The 20,699-nt window shown below is 37.0% G+C and overlaps 2 protein-coding genes across 4 annotated transcripts; one reads left to right on the top strand and one right to left on the bottom strand.

Annotated features, from left to right (window-relative positions):
• Nucleotides 1-10,328: 10,328 nt before the first annotated feature.
• gemin7 (gem (nuclear organelle) associated protein 7) lies at nucleotides 10,329-11,384 on the bottom strand. Its single transcript, XM_057348108.1, has 2 exons — nucleotides 11,310-11,384; nucleotides 10,329-11,217 (listed from the first exon to the last, which is right to left on the bottom strand). The coding sequence occupies exon 2, from the start codon at nucleotides 11,213-11,215 to the stop codon at nucleotides 10,832-10,834; it is 384 nt and encodes a 127-aa protein (XP_057204091.1). The 5' UTR covers nucleotides 11,216-11,217; nucleotides 11,310-11,384; the 3' UTR covers nucleotides 10,329-10,831.
• Nucleotides 11,385-11,779: 395 nt separating this feature from the next.
• tirap (toll-interleukin 1 receptor (TIR) domain containing adaptor protein) lies at nucleotides 11,780-16,728 on the top strand. Of its 3 annotated transcripts, none has more exons than XM_057348107.1 (5): nucleotides 11,780-12,476; nucleotides 12,645-12,683; nucleotides 12,982-13,039; nucleotides 14,493-14,860; nucleotides 15,544-16,728. In XM_057348107.1, exons 3-5 carry the CDS (start codon nucleotides 12,999-13,001, stop codon nucleotides 15,594-15,596), a joined length of 462 nt encoding a protein of 153 aa, XP_057204090.1. In that variant the 5' UTR covers nucleotides 11,780-12,476; nucleotides 12,645-12,683; nucleotides 12,982-12,998; the 3' UTR covers nucleotides 15,597-16,728. The 3 variants fall into 3 exon arrangements, with proteins under 3 accessions (XP_057204090.1, XP_057204088.1, XP_057204089.1); XM_057348105.1 differs by having other exon boundaries at nucleotides 14,201-14,860; XM_057348106.1 differs by having other exon boundaries at nucleotides 11,780-12,683.
• Nucleotides 16,729-20,699: the final 3,971 nt, after the last annotated feature.

Raw genomic sequence — 20,699 nt, 5'->3', positions numbered from 1 at the left:
ATAAATCTTTCATTGTATAATATTGCCAAGAAAACGGTTAAATTACAGTTAAACTGTTTAACTGCCTCTCACTCTGATAAGAGCCCCAATCAGTCTTATGTTGTAAGTACCTGTCATTAAAGTGATATCAGCTGTCACTTCAACACTCAACATGACCCAAATAATCCAGAGCTGTTTGCTTGAGCTGATACACAACTATTATGCTGATATGGTACATTATGCTGTCGTTGCTTGAGCACCACTTCACTTTTTTTTACTGTATTTGTGTGCATGCGCGTTGATGTCATAAACAACCCTTGTGCAAAGAAAATTAATTTTCCTATATATTAACTATCAGTATATTAAATCATTTGATATATATTTGAATAGAATTGTCAACAATATAAACACTTGGTTCCAATATATAGAAATGTATTATTTAATATATTGAATAATATTTTCCAGTATATTCCCATATATTTTGGTTTCGTAACTGGATGGCAAACTCTAGTTTCGTCTTGCAATTAACTCTAATCTAACCCTGTTTATTACCATTACAGGCAACAGGCAAACACACCGTAAAGCATTGGCCAGCCCCAAGGGCCCGTGCAGATGGGGCCCAGGGGTCGGAAAACGAGATGGAGGGGTTTTTAAAAGAAGAGGAAGATTAGGACTAACAGGAAGCGTGCTCTCCGCCGCTCATGTAAACGCGTCTGGACGTCTGAAATAAATAAATCGGCCTTGTGGGAGACGTCCATGCCAGTGGTGGAATTCATCCTGCGAAAAAGAAAGACACAGCCATACACACACAAGGGCTCCAGAATCCAAACAGGAACACCTGTGATCCCCTCCACCCCAGCCATGCTTCGTCTCCATGCCAACCAACTGTATTGTGTGTAAACAGTTTATAGTAGACAACGGGCCTGAGAGATTGGAAGGTTTAAGTAGAGGAAGGACAAAATAGCGCTTTGGGATGTGGAACAGTGCAATGGGCAGTTCAGCTGAAGTTCCAGAGGGAAAATGCGTTGAAGTGTTAGTGTTCAGTTTATCACAGTGAGTCAGGTAAGAAAAAGTGATGCACATGTTTTCATGTTAAAGGAATGATGGCATGTGATTAGTCAAGTTTTAAACCAATGTGAAAGTATATTTGGGGAAGAAATCAAATAATCAAAATCCCATAGACATCCTGTCATGGCTCTGCTTCCTTAGTCATGTTTTTCTTGGTCCTGTAGCAGAGACATGACAAAGTCTTTGGTTATGTGTGGAGAGAAACATATTATTGTCCATTTGACAATAATATACGTTCTCTCCAGTGTGTTGTCATTGGCCCCATTCCTCTTGTTTCCTCGTTATCTTTCCCTGAGTGTTTAATGTCCCACACCTGCCCCATGTCGTTATCCCTCCTTTGTCTTCCCTATTTAAACCCTCATGTTTCTTTGTCCTGTGCTCGGTCATTGTGTTTGGTGCGTTGTGTATGGTGGTCTCGCGTGTTGTGTATGGTGGTCTCGCGTGTTGTGTATGGTGGTCTCGCGTGTTCTTGCTGGTGTTGCTACCCATGGTCCTGTTCGTGTTTTGTGAGTTTTGTTCATTGTATTATTTAAGACGTTTGGTCGTGTCTTTTAGTTTAGTTTTACTGTTCTTGTTTTCATTTTGCCCCCTCGTGGGATGTCTTTTGTTTTCTGTTTGTTTCTTAGTTTAGTTTCTGTTTGATACCCCCTCGTGGGTTTTTCCTTTGTTTTGTTCATTTAATAAAAGGTATCTGTTAACCCCTTCACTGCCTGCCTGCTATTGGGTTCTTTCTGCCAGTTCGTGACACATCCACTGTAAACGGTTATTACGTAGACTATAATTTCCATCTGTATGGCCCAATGCAGAGTTGACAGTTTTTTTACTTCCATGTGTTATGTTATCATAAACTCTGTAGAGACTTTAGACTCTTGCTAAAAGAACAAATCATCAGTCTTTATATTTTCTAATGGGTGGCCCAAAAGCTGCCATTTGATATCAGGGAGATTTAGTTTGCTTAGTAAGCAAAAACAAAAAAAACCATTACTGTCGTCCTTTAACATGAATAATTAAATGTAAAAAATTGAACTTTGCTTAGAAACTACATTAGTGCCCAAAAGTGATGTCTAGGGGTACAGTATTTGCTTTCTAATGCTCCCTCAGGTTAAAATAAACCATCAAAATATGTAGTGTATACAAAATGGAGAAAACACTACTTTTTTAGGTATTGATTGGACGAAATTATTTGACAAAAGGCCAAACTACATCGTATGTCAATTTAAACTTTGTACATGTGTTATGTGTATTTTTTTGCCAAGCCCCCTTAAATTCTTGTCAAAGCTGAGCTTCAGTTTGTACTCCAAACACAAAACACCAGTGCAACATGTATACAACATGTTGATTTTAATCCATCTTTAATAAATATTTGAATAAACAGCGAACATGTCAATAGTCCAAAGATGGACATCACTTTTGGCCCAGCCAGCATCACTTCATCATTTCAGTTGTGAATAGAAAAAATCGCTTAATCCCAGTCTCAAATCCTGGATCTCCTAGACTGTGTGATCTGATTACACATGAATCGAGCTGCTAGTGCAAACGTCCTTCAGATCATTTCAAGTGAGTGTTTCACCCGCAGATGGTGAGATAAAATACGAACAACCGAGATAAACATTATGACGGAGCACAACACCAGGTTGTAATTCATAGAGGGTATGAATGTACAGGAGAGGCGCTTATGATGCTGGATGTGTTATTTATGTGCATGGCCTTGCCTTTGCAAGGCCATGATCCAGGCCAGATGTGGAAGGGTCATAGAGGAATTTCAGGAAAGAGGCCTGCAGGTGCTCAGATTCTCACTCGAACCACCTGCACCCTGTTCCTCTCTCTGTCATTGTCAAGGGTCAGCTAGAACACCTCGGAAGGGTCAAGTGCAAAACCCCATACTCTACTGTATGTTGCTTGTAATTGGAACAAAGTAAACATCTGTATTTGTTACATAAATGTTAATGGTTGTATTGATTCAAAGACAGAATAATGGTGTGTTAAACCTGCAAACATTGGCTGGGTAACAAAAACAAACAAGGGTTAAAGGTCAAATGTATGACATTTAGTGACATCTAGTGGTGAGGTTGTGAATTGCCACCAATGGCTCACTCCACTCCTCCCTTTCGAAGAACTACGGTGGCTGTCACAGGACTAAGATGCCATGACGTTACCGCTTCTTTGCCGAAGGAGATAACATATTTACGAAATGCCTTTCAACGCAGTTAACATACCTTTAAGCATGCAGTATCAATATTGGTGCATGTTGTCACAAAATCAGATGGGCTTTTAAAACTGTTGTGTTTAGTCTTTTGCTTGTGTCACTTTTTGTGTTACACAACACAAATTTATCATCTGTCAAAAATAGAGAAACAATGGCAAACTTTTGTCATTAGTTTTTTTAAAATCTAGTTGAATACTGACTTCCATTTACTGTATCTCGAAAATTCAGAATCCAACTTCACTTTTAATAGCACACAGTGTGAGATCGCATGCTGTTGTGCTTTAGCTCAACATAACATCTTAAGTTTTGCTTTGTGCGTTTTGTTGGTTTTATAGCTTAAGGACTCCAAATTTACATGAAATTACACACTGAAAGGAATTCAAAGTCTAGGGTTTGGGATCCGGCGTCTTGCTCATCTGGAATCAGTGTGATTGTGTGTGCGTGTATTTGCATATCTGTGTACGTCTTCTGTTCTTTATCTAGGCCCTGTGTTTATTCAGATTCAGACTCACTGATAGCATCAGTAAATATGCTGGCCAAAAGAGACGTGCCCTGGGACCCCGCCAGCCCACCCCTTCATCTCCTTTCCTCTCTACCTCTTTATCCTTCCTCCGCTTTACCTCCTTCCGATCTTCCCCTTAATCATCCGTCGCTGCCCCCCTCCTCCAAAAAGCATTCCTCCCTGGAGAATACGCAGATCCAGGTCCTAATCATCTGCTGACTTCTTAAGATGAATCTCACTGTTCTTCTTTTTCTCCCCCACTGTAATGATTTGAGGACACAGAGCAGACAAAGTCAGGTCGGCCCCTGCTTAATTTGGGCGAGGGACGGAAACAGCAACGTCCCGCGGTGACTCTGCTATGAGCCGGGCCGATGATGACTCACCCGCTTTGGCTGATGAAGGTTGGTGACCCCAATTTGCGAGAGGGAGGAGAGATGGGCAGTCACGTCTACGTCAGCTGCTCGCCTAAATGGTGTGTGTCCTTGTTGTGACTGACATAAATCAAGAATGGAGGGGAAGAAAGAGAAAAGGGGAGGAAGTGAAAAGGAGAGAGAGGCGAAAGTGGCATGTGTTGGAGGAGATGTGGAGGTTTCAAGTTAAGTTATTGTAACGGAGACCGGGGCAAGTTGTCACAGGGGTTTCAAACAGTTCAAACATCAACAATAGCAATATACAGTATATTAAAATCTACTTCTAAACTGAAATATATTATCATGTAGCCATATTTTCTAATTGATATAACTGAATTCATGTGATCAATATTTTCTCACAGCTTTTATGTAAACAAGCGAACACAATAAAATCACATTGAAATGCATAAAAAATGCATTCAGACATTAAATAGAAAAATAGAAATAGGTTTATAAAGAAATGGGCTTACAAATACAATACTAGCCTGGAGTAAAATTGTGACAACTTTCCCCGGTCTTATTTATATATGACTCCCACATGCTCAATAAGGACACTCTTCGACACAATACAGAAAGATAAAGATGAGTGTAGGTGAACGAGGGGCATTACTGCAATGTAACAGGTTAAAGTACGTGGGGATGGGTTTATGGGAATCAGTCAATTGTATTTATATGTTACAGTTTTGTCTTCCTTTTGAAGTCTTATGATTGTGAGAACGTGCCAGAACAATCGTAAAATCTATTTGTGCCAGAAGAAAATATTTAATTCTAGGAGTATACAACATTGTTTTTTTTAATAATTGGCACAACACCACTAAAACACATTGTGCAACCACACATTCACCCCTCGTGACCTTAGAAGCAACAAGACCAATTCTCATAAAGAAAACACACACACAAAATGTTCTTTTGTGTAGTCTGTCCACAACATTCCTAGAGCGATTCAAAGTAACTACTTAAATATATTGAGATTATTAATGTGTTTTGACAGAGAGCCTTTTAACTGCCTCTCGCAAGAGAAGAATGCCGTTCAGCATCAGAATGAAAATAACTCTGTATGGCAGGATCCCAGTTTTAGGACTTGGACCCACAACAAATGCACTGGGTTCCAACAGGAAACCACTCAATAGATATTGCTTGTCTACTTCCTGTTTTTGTCTAATTGGAATTATTATAGCATGTTCTTAACAGCTTTCATTGTCCGCCTGTCAGACCTAAAGCAACTGACATTAAACTCCCTAAAACCCCCAACACTACATTATCATTTTTGTGTTTGGTCTTAAACAATGTCCATAACGTTTTTGTAATTAATGGTAGTGTTCAGTACACTCTAAAATGCAGGGATGTTTGCATGGTTACATTTACATTTTACATTTATGCATTTGGCAGATGCTTTTATCCAAAGCGACTTACATTGCATTATATTATATATATATTTTAAGTACGTACAATCCTTGGGTTCGAATCCATGACCTTGGCGTTGCTAACGCCATGCTCTAACCACTGAGCCACAGGAAAGCATGGTTGGGTAAGGTATGGATAAACCCAATTGTTGGTATAAATTACCTTGAAAATTGTCCATCTTTGTTACAACAGTTTTGGAAGGGTCTTTATCTGTTCTGAAATGATTGAACCCCTGTGTAAAAGTTATTGAAGGGTTTGGTTGATGAGTGCTTGATCATACCAAAGGTGTTCAGCTGGGTTCAGGTCTGGGACCACTCAAGTTCTTCCACACTAGACCAAATCAATCATTACTTTTTAGATCTTGCTTTGTGCACAGGGTCATTGTCATGTTGGAATTGAAAAGGGTCCGGTCCAAACTGTAGCTATAAAGTTAGAAGCACACAATTCTCTAGAATATTATTATTTGCTTTAGCATTAAGATCTGTGCTTACGAAAAAGATCAAAGTGGTCAAATCTGTGATTAGAAGATCATCCCAATACTTTGTCCATATAGTGTACTTGATTGAAAGTAAAGTTTAGGGTTCATTTTGCTTATTATAAAAGATAATAATCCAGACAGATCCTACTTAAAATTATTTTGGTCCAAGTTTTCAGACACTTATCATGTTCTAATCGGATAATGTGTGGGAGAATGGTCATGTAACATTCAGAGAGAGTTTAATGCCTTCTAAACCAACGTAGTCTCTCATTAGAGCATTCTTCCTGTGTTTAATCCCCAAGGGGTGTGGGGAGAAACCCTCCGCTTTTATTCAGATAAAAGCAGTTATCTCTCATCTCTTTATAATTAGAATCACCCCTCGTGTCCAGTCCTTCCTGGCTAGACGGAGGCAGTGCAACCCACCCAATCTCCACCTGTTTGCCCGGCCAGTTGTGGCACAACAAGAGCCATTAGAAGAGACAAATAAAGTTTTAGTCATGCTTGCTAAAGTAAATATGTGACCCTGGACCACAAAACCAGTCATAAGCAGCACGGATATATTTGTAGCAATGCATTGTATGGGTCAAAAAATCTATTTTTCTTTTATGGCAAAAATCATTAGGATATTACGTAAAGAACATGTACCATGAAGATATTTTGTAAATTTCCTACCGTAAATATATCAAACTTTATTTTAGTGAGTGGATGTGAACACAAATGGCCGGAAACACGCCTACAAACTTCAATTGCTGCTGCTCGCTCTTTGAGAATTACCCACTCAAGTTTGGTATCTATGTAAAGCTTAGAATTTCAGCTTTTGGGTTCATCTTTTCTCCACAACGTCATTACAGCACTAAGACAATAGAGAGCGTTAAAACAAGCCTGTTTCTTCGTGGCAACGGCCTGCTACAATGTCTCTGATTAACAACTTCAAAGGCCATTTTCTCAATATTTTGATTTTTTTGCACCCTCAGATTCCAAATATTGTCCTATCCTAACCATACATCAATGGAAAGCTTATTTATTCAGCTTTCAGATGAGGTATAAATCTCAATAAAAAAAACTGACCCTTATGACTGGTTTTGTGGTCTAGGGTCACATATAATTTTCACCATTGTTCATATTGCTCATACAGATGCTACAAACATTTAAAGAGTGGTGTCCTATAGTATCACACTTCAAAAATTACAAAACCTTTTTAACATGGACATAAAGTAGAGAGGGTGTAAAATGTGTTTTACGAGTTTGTTTTTTTAAATAGTCCCCACTGCCCATTGTTGAAGAAACACTCACTTGTGTTTTGAAGAGCTTCAATGAATCACAGGTCTCTACTCTCTTGTGTCCTTGACCTTCCTCCTTCACTTCACGTCTTCAGAGCTTCTACAGCGCTGTATGGGCTCCTATGCATTCACAATCACTGGAGCGGCTCCAAAATTCTTTGAAAGCAAGTTAAACAAACCTCAGCTCTGCCGGGTCGAGAGTGACTCAGACTGCCCCCGGCCTTCACAATGGGCACATAGCAATAAACATCCCAAAGAGATGGAGCCGACCTCTCCGGCCTAAACTAAACATTGCAGACAGTACGCTGACTCCGGTCCAAAGCATAATGCTTTTGCATTTCTGTTGATGAAGTCTGTATGGTACTACACACAGAAACTGATCTCTGTCGTTTTTTTAGTGAGAAAAGTGAGAAGGGATGCTGAGATCTGATGGCAGGATTGCGTTAAAAATATCCACATTTCACAGCCTTCATGGGAACTCAGACTTGTTTTGAAATACCTGGCAGTCACCTGTTGTGATCTCAGCAATGTTGAGCATCAGTCGCACGGAAGAGACGTATAGATTCTATTTAAAACATTTGCACGCTTCTCACAAACCGAGATGAATTGTACACAATGAATACACAAATAGATGCAAGCTGATAACAAAGGGTCAGATGCAGGACGGCAGATGGCAGCTGATAGCAGATGACAGTGAATGTGATAAAGGTTTAAAAACAGATTTCCCATCGATCATCTGATGCCAATGCATCCTGCAGATACAAACCATCATTGCTGCTAAAAACATTGAGGAACGGCGGACTGGGGGACTATCTGACCCCCAGGCCCATCATTAGGATAAATCTTATTGGGCCCCCCTCATCAGAGGACATGGGACCACATTCCCCATTTGCTCCCTCAACGATGCCCCAGGTTGAGCAACATGCAGAATTACGACCTGAGCGTTCAGCTAGTTCATAATAAAAGATGGTTCAGAGAAGGGCCACAGGGGCAGCAGCGGGCCATGATTAAGGGTCCGTGTGGTGTATTTTTGTAAGATATCACAGACATGTTTCTGCGCCTGGCAGGAAGAGAGAGAGGGCCGCAAACAGGACAGACTGGAATGTGCTTCCTGCTGGCCAATGCCACTGGACAGGGCAGATTCTTGTACCATCGCTGACACAAACACGCTCTCGCAGGGATATTTTCTTGCTGGAAATCTAGAGGCTGCAGACTATAAATGCTAAAAACTAAGAGTTACTTTTTGTACTTACAGTGTGCAAGAATGTTGTTACTCTGATGCTTGTGAAATAAAAAATAAATTACAGCATAATTTACGAAAATGTAATTTGTTGTTTTATTCGTAGTTTAAATTCGTAGTAAAAAATGGACAACATCCGGAAACGATAGGCCCAACTATGACTACGCCAAAAGTATTTGATCTTTTATAACACACTTTTCCAGATTACTTTGATAAAAATCTCCGATGTGTTAATGTCTCACATACATTAGAAATCACGTAAAGCATTCTAAAAACTGACTAACAGTCCACACAAAATTCACTTTCATTCCATTAGTCCTTCACTCGTACCTTTTCGCATTCAATGAAAGATTTATGAATGAAGCTGATTGAATGCAAGCGATGTGCATCTTACGTAAGAGGTCAAAGATCTGAATCCCAAAACATGATTACTCGAGGCTACCAGGTGAGTAAAATGACTCGAGCAGGTACGGTTCATGATTTGAAATATGAAATTAACATTGGGTGTCCTTGTAAGCTTCCTGATTGAATCACCGAGAGCTCTGACGACAAAACAGGATCTTTCTCTCTTCAGTATTTCAGGGGCAGCAGACATGAGTCATCGCCCGCATCGCCTCTGCCAGGGTAACTTGTACAACAAAGGGACAGTGATTGAACAATGTCTAATGATATTCTAATAAAACTCTGGCTTTGGTAAACAACCTCGTAGCTTTTAAGAAGATTGAATGTCATTCATGTTCTCTCTTCCATTAGAAGAGGAACAACAAACATAAAGTCCTGTCCCTTGAAAAACATTTTCTGAACACAAATGGATGACTAATATGAGCATTAGAGGGAAAACGCTAAAATCACAATGGATCATTCATGCAACAGTAGGTTGCAGTGCACAATGTGCAATTTTGTGTTTGTGATGGTGGACACAAGATAAACTTTTATTCAACATAAGAAAGCACACTTTTTTTTTGTTCCTTTTGTTGGCAAAAGAACAACTGTGATTCAATGTCATACTCATATATATGAATGTCCTAGACGCTGATTGGTCAATACAGCGTCATTCCAACTGTGCCAAAATACACAATACAGACAAATCTACCCTGAACTTAGAAAAAGGAGTGATGCAATATAACTTCTGTAGAATACAGATGTGATTTCAATCAATTTTAGTGATTAAACCATTTCTTGGCACACACATGTCCCAGGACCTCACATGGTCTGTCAACATACCGTCCCTGGTCAAGAAGGCACAGCATCAGCTATACTTTCTCAGGATGCTGAGAAAAACAAACCTGTCTCAGCAACTGCTTGTGTCCTTTTACCACTGCTCAGTTGGAAGCATACTTTCTCATGGCATTCTGGTGTGGTATGCTGGCTGCACAGTGTCTGAGAAAAAAAGCTTTGTAGAGTTATTAACTCAGCACAGAAAATCACTGGTGCGCATCTGCCTTCACTTGATGACATCAACAGCACCAGATGCATTGGACGGGCCAGGAACATAATAAAAGACTAGTCCCACCCTGGCAACCAACTCTTTACTCTGTTGCCCTCTGGAAGACGCTACAGATCCCTCAAGACACAGACCTCCAGACTCTTGAACAGTTTTTACTCTCGTGCCATCTTAGAACTGAACTCCAATTAATAGTAACAATCACTATTCACAAGCTTTAAGGTGTGGACACTATTGTCTATACACTCACTACTCTTGTAGCTATTGGTGTAGCTGTGCAATAAACTGTACTCAGTATTATTTATTTATTACCATTCTCTATATTTATTCATATTTCAATCACTACTGTACATAACGGCCACATTTACACTATTGCTATTCTGCACCTTTTGTTTTTATAACTGTTACATTTGCACAGTCTACTGCACATCTGTTCCCATTTGCTGTTTACATTGTCCGTTTACAGTAAGCAAATGTACATTTGTTTGTATGTATATGCGCACTTCTGATGTGAAAGCCTAAATTTCGTTGTACAGCCATATAATGACAATAAAAAGCTATCCTATTCCATTTTAAAGAAATATCCATTATAAGAAGTCACTGTTGCCATGAATCCATATATACATAAAAATTGTGCAGATCATATTCAGCTCAATCTTTATAATAAAAAGAGGACACTTTAATACAATAACACGCATAAAAATGTAGTTTTCTACATTGCAAACGTTTATTAACATGAAAACCAATGAACCCAGCGCCCTCTTGTGACCATCTCAATACCAATACGCACCTGGATCCACAAATCCAATCCCGACATTTTTTACAGTTCAAAGGAGCACGAGATCACATCCTGACACCACAACAGTGCTTCTTTCTGCACACCAAGAGGAGTCTCTAAATCCGACACCTGAAAGTTCAAGATGTCAATATCCGAGGCCCCGAACCTCGCTGGGACCTGCACTTTCTCGTACATGTTGAACTGAACTGGCTTGTCTGTCATCATTAACAGTGTCCGTAAAAATCTCTCCCGCAGCTCTGATCGCACTCGCTGCTCCTCCTCTATCCCGGGACCTGTTGATGCCGAAGATGGGATGGATGTGGGACACAGAGCGATAAAGCGGGGGGAGCTTCGGTCGAACCCGCGGCTGTTCGGGTCAGGACCTCTAGGCAACCGCTGCACACCCACTGGAGGTTTCAAACTCATGCCTGTTTAAATCATAATCTTATTATAATCTTGAATTAGGAAAAATAGACCAATACTTTGAAAACTGATACAATTAAAAGTCGTTACTACGTACCTCACGCATTTATTCAGCACACATATGCTACTTTTTGAGCGAACAACAACGTTAAACCGGAAAAGCATCGCAATTTTCAAAATAAAAGTCAACTACAAATCAAAAGCGTTTTATAGGGAGCGTTTTTGTAAGAATCCATCTTAAATTGTGAATAGTTCAACTTCACTGTTTTCAGAAACCGAATTACTACCGATATACTTTTCTCTTTGACAAGAGAGTTACAGTTGACTTTCTAGTTTATTGGAGCGCGAGCAATTGATTATTTGAATATTGTATTATCTACTTTTAAATTATTTTGTAATGACTCAATAATTCGCTTACTGCTATTTAAATGTTAATGATGGAGTTTCACTTTTAAAACTATATTAAAAACTATTATTTTATGCTTATCTATAGTCTGTTAAAGACACACCAGAGGTCTTACTTCCAGAATAACACCCTTTGGCTCAGACATGGTACTTTACTATCATGGTCAATAAAACATATTGACTTTTTATTATCGAATCATCAATACGGTTGATTATGTGATCTAATAAAGTCAAACTTTATATTTTGATGCAATATTAAAATGCAAATTAAAATGCAAGACAATGTATTTGTCAAATGATTGTTTGTTTAAACTATAAATTAGAGCAGGCAAAATCATTCTAGAATCTAAAAACGTATGAACGAAAGATTATTTTTTTACCCCACTTATCTTAAAGCAAATAATAGCCTATACAGACTATTTCTTATACCATATAAAAGTTTAGAAGTTGTAAAAACCCAGACACATTTGAAATAAAACGCCTACCATTTTATGGTTTAAAATGTGACATATCACCACAATACTTCGTATAACTTGTTTTATATCAGTTTGATCGAGAATTGTGGTCAAAACAGATTAAATGACATGTTATTCAAATATTACAATTGTTAAATGGGTTGAAACCTACCTTAAGTACAGAAATGTTTTTTTTTATTGTTGACACTGCAATGTGCCAGCCAGCCAGACCACAATTTTGGAAAAGTTGTCATGGCAGCACAAAACTCACACATTGTCACATGACCTAACCCAGATGTTTAACAGATGTCACTTGGGAACTTTATGAGTTAAAAGCCAAGAAAAAGCCTTTAAAAGGACCTTTCCAGATCCTTTGGATATTCTAGATGCAAGCAGAATATACTGTAAGTACCATAACAAACATATGGTTCCCTTATTTACTTCCATTTTCTTAATCTATATTTAAGCCTTAATACATTTCGTCAGGGGGATACAAGATTTACCTTTGTAGTTTGCATGACACACCACTTCCCTTTGTTTGAACTTCCTCTTAATGCTCATTTCTGCACTAGTGTTCTCAGATGACCCGTCTACTTTACCTTCAAACATCTGTAAGTATTCTCACACCATTTTCTGTGTAATTATAGGCTACTTTGAAGATTGTCTAATTAAGTTATTAAGTCTAGCTGATAATAGCGAATGCAACACTATTAAGACTTATAAAGTGAAAGTGATTCATGGAAAAGTGGAACAGACAAAAGTCTGACTGCAGTGGAAACTGTGCATTTCGCAACCGATGTCCCATTCTGTTAAAGTTGTATATGTGTACATATGATATCTGCTAGGCTACAGTAGGCTACAAGATAAGATTATCTGTAATGCTGTACATTCTTCATGTTTCTGTTCTAGTTTATATATTTGAAAATATGGGGAAATATGGAGAAAAACCGTGTCAGTGGCATAATGGGTAAGTTATGTGAAGTGTTATGTTTGACTGTCACGGCTGATTGAATTTTAAGTTTCAAGTGTGACAGGAAGCACAAAAGTAACATTTTGGTTACTGTCAGCATAAAGTACTGTAAAAGTTGATCATTGTTTTTCTCCTAACACCATGACTATTGTAACCTCAGAAAATATAAAAATTATATTTAACATTGACTTAGAGTAACATATCATAAACTTCATAATATCAATCAATTAAAAACTTGAAGATGTACAATATGGACGGTTTCATCTTAACAACATAAACAAACGAGTGACCACAACTTAACTTCCTATACACATTCGCAAACAATAGAGTGCCTGTAGATTATTTCTGATAACAATCAAAAGAAACCGAGAAGAACTGTTACTTGACCAAACTTGTCTCTCCGATATTTTGAATTTAGACTGCGATACCAAAAACTCAACCGCTAAATGTCAATGTACCATACCATTTCTTTAAATGCGAGCAAACCACAGGACCCATTCAACAAATTGTTTATTTTATAAAATGAACATACAACAAAATTCAACAAATTGTTTATTTGATACAAACTTTATACAGTAAAATAATAATATTAACATAAATTAAATTAAATATAAATAGTTATATTATTAGACACTAGCCAAACACAAAATGGGGGCTCTAACTGGGGGTCAGGTGCATGCGCATCCGAAAATATGAGGACAAAACTTCAATAGGTCATTGAGTTGGCAGTTTAAATGGCATGATAAAATGTGATAAAAGTATCTTCCAAATGCATAAAAGTAATGTAAATATAAAACATGTAATAAATGTAAACCTGGTTCCATTAAAACCCATTAATTATATGTTTAAAATGATTATTGTAACCTCAGAAAATATTAAAATTGTATATAACCTTACAGGAAGCCATTGATTTATAGAATTACATATACATTTTACGAAATCTCGAAATTAAACATTTGAAAGCATTTAATAGGAGGTCGCAAAAGTTCAATGGGTCATTGAGTTAGCAGTTCAAATGTCATGTTATAATATATAAAAAAAATATAAAAAAATATAATAAATGGTTACATTAAAACCCATTAATTATATGTTTACAATGATTCTTGGTTGTGTATGTTACAAATGGGTTGAAAATATTCATTGTCTTTGCACATTCAGACTGGTTTCGTCAGCATTTTGGAAAACAAAGGAATGAGTTGGACCAAGGTAACCCATGTAAATGCCCTCAGAAGGACCATTTTGCCTTAAGAAATTCCAAAAGCTCCTCTGGAAACCACACATACACCGCTCATTGTGAAACCAGCTGCTCTGGGGAGTCTAGCGTGTCTTCAGCATCCTCTTCATTACCCTCCAAAAAATCATCCGTCTCCACCTCAGAAAGCCCTCTGCCCGCTGTTCTCTCCTCAAGCTTCCGTTCAACTCTAAAATTTGACGTTTGTTTGTGTCACAGCGATAAAGACATTGATCAAGTGCGCAGCCTGGCCTCCTTCCTAGAAGCCCCTTCCAAAGGTCTACGCTGTTACCTGCTGGAAAGGGATTGTCCACCAGGTGGAGCTGTGTCCACTGAGCTCCTGCAGGCTGTGCATGACAGCCACTGCTGGGTGTTGCTCATCACACCCAACTTCCTAAAGGATGACTGGTGCTTGTACCAGATGCACCAGGTCCTGTCTGAGGGACCCATTTCACAGAGGATCATCCCCACTGTACTAAATATACCCAGATCTGAGCTCCCACAGGAACTGCGATTTGTCTTTAGTGTGGATTTGAACAGGAACATAGAGGGCGGCTACAACCAAGTGTACAAGACAGTGATTCATTGTAGGTAGAATGTTTTGCATTCATGTTTTTTATAGATTAATTGGTTTTATTTATTATATTTGCATATAGAATGAATGTTCAAGTAGTTTCATATGCACGTTGTTCTAATATATTGTAATACATAACTTTTACTACACTGTGCTAGTCCATCTAAATAATAAATGAATGAACACAAATATTTTATTATTACAGGTTGTAAAGTACCAAACCTGTATTTTTTTCATTATATACAACATAAAACGGATTATTTTACACTAGGTTTTGGTCAGTTTTTTATTTAAAGAAAGTAGAACCCAAAAGTGAAGCAAAGTATAAACAATTATTCAAATATGTATTTTCCCTAAACCTTAGAAATCTTACAAATTCAACTAGATTTAAATTTTGTATTTACAAACTGAATTTGGCTAATTGAATTTGAATGAGTTTTGCTCGTCTGGTTGTATGTTCATTTTTTGGCCAAATTTGTTGTAAATTCAAAGATGTTTATTCAATTTAACAGATATATTTGAGTTTTGGTTATTGAGAATTATACTTTCCTATTAATGTCTTTCTTCCTACTTTAATTTAAAACAACACTGTAATGTTTATGTTTTAAACTTTCCCACACTGTTTTAGATAGACTACGGTCAAATGTAAATGTAATGAATATAAATTCTCTGACAACAATTTCCTTTTTTTAACAGATTTGAAGGACATGCTTGAGAAGGAAGAGTCCTGCAATGTCGCAGTCAGATAGCTGAGAGTCAAAATGAAGATGTCTCAGTGTCCATATTAAGCTTTATTAATAATTGTATTATTATTCACTTCCAAGAAGTGACATCCACCAACCAAGTTGTACTGTAACTTTCTGTACACTGTCAAAAAGAATAAACAATATATGTATTATTTTGTTATTTTTGTTCGAGGTAGGGGTTATATTAAGATATTTATATTGTGTTCCTTGTGAAATATAAAGCCAGATAGAGAATCGTGAGACATAGGATTAAGGTCAACAAAATCTTTCTGATTTTAGGTAATCTTCAGATTAAGGAAAATGCTTTCCTCCTACAAACCATAAATGGTTTTAGCAAATCTTTTAATAACATGTAAGACTACTGTATGTCCTCTTATATTAAGCAGTGAAGCAGTTCACAAATAAAATACATTCTAATTGTGTTATCAGTATTATATGCAAATTATAGATTTTTTTCAAACACACAGGCCATGATTTTGGTTTTCTGCCTGTTGTCATTTGTGCTTGAATCTGTCCCATGAATTGCAGTCAGGTGATTCATTGTAGTGTTTTAGTGTCAGAAGTGCCATTCGCCACAGTAGGATGTGCCTTGTAAACCAGTGGGACACCTCAAAGAACTTCTGGTCTGACTGCTGAGGTATGATTAAATGTTCTGGGCAAACAATACTGCATGTGTCATAAATCCCCCTGCAAATGTGGCTTTAATAGTGTTTTAAAAATGCCAAGTCTGAATTGCTTAAAAATCCTAAAATCCATGTTATTTTTTTACCCTGATTTGGATTGTCATATAGAATACTGCAGATCGTCGCTGTCCTTCCAAATCCGCAGATGAAAAAACATACTTTTTAAATGATTATGTACTGTGATGTCAAAGTTGGCAAGCTCTATTGAATACTTTTTATTGCTTAGATATTTGCCAAACCAACTGACAAACAAAGGTTGATTTAATAATGATTTATGACAAAACCCCCCACAAAATATGGATATTCAAGGTTTCAGAAGGACATCAGCGATATATACTTTGTCGTAACTGTCTTGCAGGTACAAAGCTGAAACTGTGCATTTTTGCATAAACCGTGCAGATCTGTGCGAATTAAAAAGGGATAAATTGTTGGAGGAATAAGATTATTTAAAATAAAACTTACTTTCAAAGACGTACAATGCTCATTTTGTTTCTTACACAGTGGTATCCAAAAATCTGTAACTGTAACATCTAGGCCATACTTTAAACTTTAAAATAAACAAATGATTTGGGGATTTTTTAAATAAAGACAATAATGTGTGAATGTTGACTTTTTTCAAATTTTCAATAGGTGTATTTGGGCGAGACAACAGATTGCTTTATGGTGGACATAAGTTTTTGTATGTTAATTTTTGTAGAAGCACATACAGTTAACTACGACTAAAGCCTCGCAGTTAATAATCCACAGATATTGCCCAAGAAAAAAAAACTTCATTGATCACATGCTGGTCGTCTTGTGACAACCCCCTCCAATTTTGTATATGAAGACCCTGGCATAACTGACTTTTAAGCAAATCAGCCATTTAATTGTAATATATTTCATCATTTGAATTTATTATAATAACATCTTTTTATGTTAAAGTACTATTTTTGAACCACTGTATTGGCCAACAATTTTGGAGAATTTAGATCCAACAACCTCCTCATTTATGAAACAGTTCCCTCCTTTATCGATTTGCTTTTTACAAAAGAAAACAAAACATTTTCCTTTCAATCATGAGGATTGTTTTGATTATGACAAGACAATCAGAGAGACAGGCAAAAATAGAGGAAGAGAGTCCAACCCATGGACTTTCATCATATCTTCACTGTAAAAAAAGAAAAGTTGACTTAACTTAAAATTTCAAGGCAACTCGCTGCACAGATTTTTTGAGTTTACTCAATTTTTGGCCAAATATTTCACCTAACTTAACTGAGTAATGTCAATTGAAAAAAAAAATAGTTTAACCAACTTAAAATAAATATTCAACAATCAAATTTCTGTGTTCACTGAACTATGGACTTAATTAAACCAACTCAAAAGATTATGTTTTATATAACTTTAATATATAATGGTTCTATTGTTATATACACACTCTACTTAATAGATATATTATATACACACTCTACTTAAGTAACTGCTTAAGCTGTTTGTGTTTTAAACTTTTAAGACGTGGCCTCACTGCGTCATTTACTTCAGACCTCATCACTGAGCACATGAGCCTCAATCATGGTACAATCATAAAACATCATTAAACATCATAAAAGGAACTCTAAATACTACACTCTAAAAAGTGCTGGGTTAAAAAATAACCCAACCTTAACCCAGCTGCTGGGTAACTATGGGACAGAACACGCGCTGGGTTATTTTGACCCAAGTGCTGGGTTTAACCATTCCACCCAGAATGTTTATTTGACCCAACCAGTGGGTCAGGTTAACTGTGTTTCTGGGTTAAACATTACCTAAACATTGGGTTAAATGTTGTCTCATTGCCTTGCTACTTTTATATTTACCAATAAAAATAAATAATCACAAAGGAATGTAAAATTATTATTATTTTTCTGTAATACAGTTACACAACACAAATGCAATTGTAAATATCAATTTTTATTACATTTCTTTAAAAAAAATTTTTGAATGGGTGCAATTGTCATACATTTCATCCAACACCTACAGACACAGATAAAACAAGTTTTCAGTTTCTTTAAAAACACAAAACTGTGTGAACTAGGCACTGTTCCTATTCTATATGTCAACATTGCAGCATTAGAACACTCAAAAATTGATTGTTTCCACATGAGAATCAGTCCAAACATTGTGCCATTAAAACTAAGCCAAACAAAGACTCCAAACAACAGACATACATGTGACAACTTAACATGTTACAAGTGTCCGGAAAAAAACTGCTGCCCCCAAAAACTTCACACATGAAAACTCATGTCCATCAATATGATAAACTGCATGCTGGAGAAATTCCCAGGTAGGAAGACACTGCTTTGTTCACACCAAGAACACAAAACGACTTGAATGACAGATCATCTGCCTCAAGCAACGAGTCAGTTTCAATGGCCAAAACAATGGCAAAGGTCTGGGATGTCGTTGCCTCGTCCCCAAGGCACAAAATGTGCAGGAAAACATCACTGGTCTCTGTATTTTGCAAATATTCCACCATCTTGGTCCCCACCTGTTAAATATATGACACTTAGTCTTGAAACATAACTAACATTTAACTAACTAACATAACTAACTGTGTTTCTGGGTTAAACATTACCTAAACATTGGGTTAAATGTTGTCTCATTGCCTTGCTACTTTTATATTTACCAATAAAAATAAATAATCACAAAGGAATGTAAAATTATTATTATTTTTCTGTAATACAATTACACAACACAAATGCAATTGTAAATATCAATTTTTATTACATTTCTTTAAAAAATTTTTTTGAATGGGTGCAATTGTCATACATTTCATCCAACACCTACAGACACAGATAAAACAAGTTTTTGTAGATCAGTTTCTTTAAAAACACAAAACTGTGTGAACTAGGCACTGTTCCTATTCTATATGTCAACATTGCAGCATTAGAACACTCAAAAATTGATTGTTTCCACATGAGAATCAGTCCAAACATTGTGCCATTAAAACTAAGCCAAACAAAGACTCCAAACAACAGACATACATGTGACAACTTAACATGTTACAAGTGTCCGGAAAAAAACTGCTGCCCCCAAAAACTTCACACATGAAAACTCATGTCCATCAATATGATAAACTGCATGCTGGAGAAATTCCCAGGTAGGAAGACACTGCTTTGTTCACACCAAGAACACAAAACGACTTGAATGACAGATCATCTGCCTCAAGCAACGAGTCAGTTTCAATGGCCAAAACAATGGCAAAGGTCTGGGATGTCGTTGCCTCGTCCCCAAGGCACAAAATGTGCAGGAAAACATCACTGGTCTCTGTATTTTGCAAATATTCCACCATCTTGGTCCCCACCTGTTAAATATATGACACTTAGTCTTGAAACATAACTAACTTGTGCATAACACAGAGGCCTGATAAAAATGCTAATTTTAGAAGAAAATTTCAAACTGCACTTTTAGTCATTTACTTCTGAACATATTACATTTACAATGATAATACATTCATACTGTATACAGTATCATTTACTTCTGAGAATATATATATCTCACACACAGTGGTGGCCAAAATAATTACAACACTTGTATTTTTACAAGCTAAAAAGTGGTTTAAAGTCAGTTCTTTCTATCTTTTGCTGTAGTGTGTCAGTAGGAAATTTCAGTTTACATTTCCAAACATTATCTTTGTCATTAATTGTAATAATCAGTGAGATTAAGGTGCATAGCTTTTAGCTAATGTGGCTAACGTTAACGTTACCTGAGGAAAAAAGCGCAAAAATGCTCAACATAAAAATTATGGATGGTTGGTTGGATCCGGCACGTCGCAGACACTTGATAAAATATGCCCTTAGATCAAGTTTAGTATGAAATGATCTAATTCTGAAAAAACATTACAAAGCCATACAGTATGCACACAGTAACCGAACTTTCCCATCATGTATTTCTGACCTACGGTTAGTTCATACCTTTTGCATGAGGCGTTAAAGTAAGGGACAAAACGTTTTTTTTTTAAATGTATGCACGCACTACACGCAAATATATAACATTTATTTAACGATAAAGCGATTGTTAAGGCCTTTTTTGTAAAAAAAAAATGTAGCTTGCTAGGCTGCTACTTAACGTTAATCATTCACAGAATAAAACGCTAACTCCGCACAGTAACAGATCAAATATTGCATTAAACAGCGAAATCAGTGTGCTCTTACCACAATTTAGCCTATTAAAAATAGAGGAAATTAGGAAAATAATTATATCATAATAACTTACCTAATAAACTCTGCTTTCTGCGATGTGCGTGACCATCTGACAATGAGACGAGTGAAGAATCCAGAAAGTTCGATGAAGATGAAAAATGAATAAACCGATTGGGTCAAAATAACCCAACCCAGCTGTTCAGTGGTGAAAGAACCCCTACAGTCCATTTGACCCAGCATGAGCAACCCAACTGTGTGTTTACAGT

The sequence above is a fragment of the Triplophysa rosa genome, linkage group LG12, assembly GCF_024868665.1.
Source record: "Triplophysa rosa linkage group LG12, Trosa_1v2, whole genome shotgun sequence".
In the NCBI taxonomy this organism is placed as follows: Eukaryota; Metazoa; Chordata; class Actinopteri; order Cypriniformes; family Nemacheilidae; genus Triplophysa; species Triplophysa rosa.
This window is presented reverse-complemented; position numbering and strand designations above follow the sequence as displayed.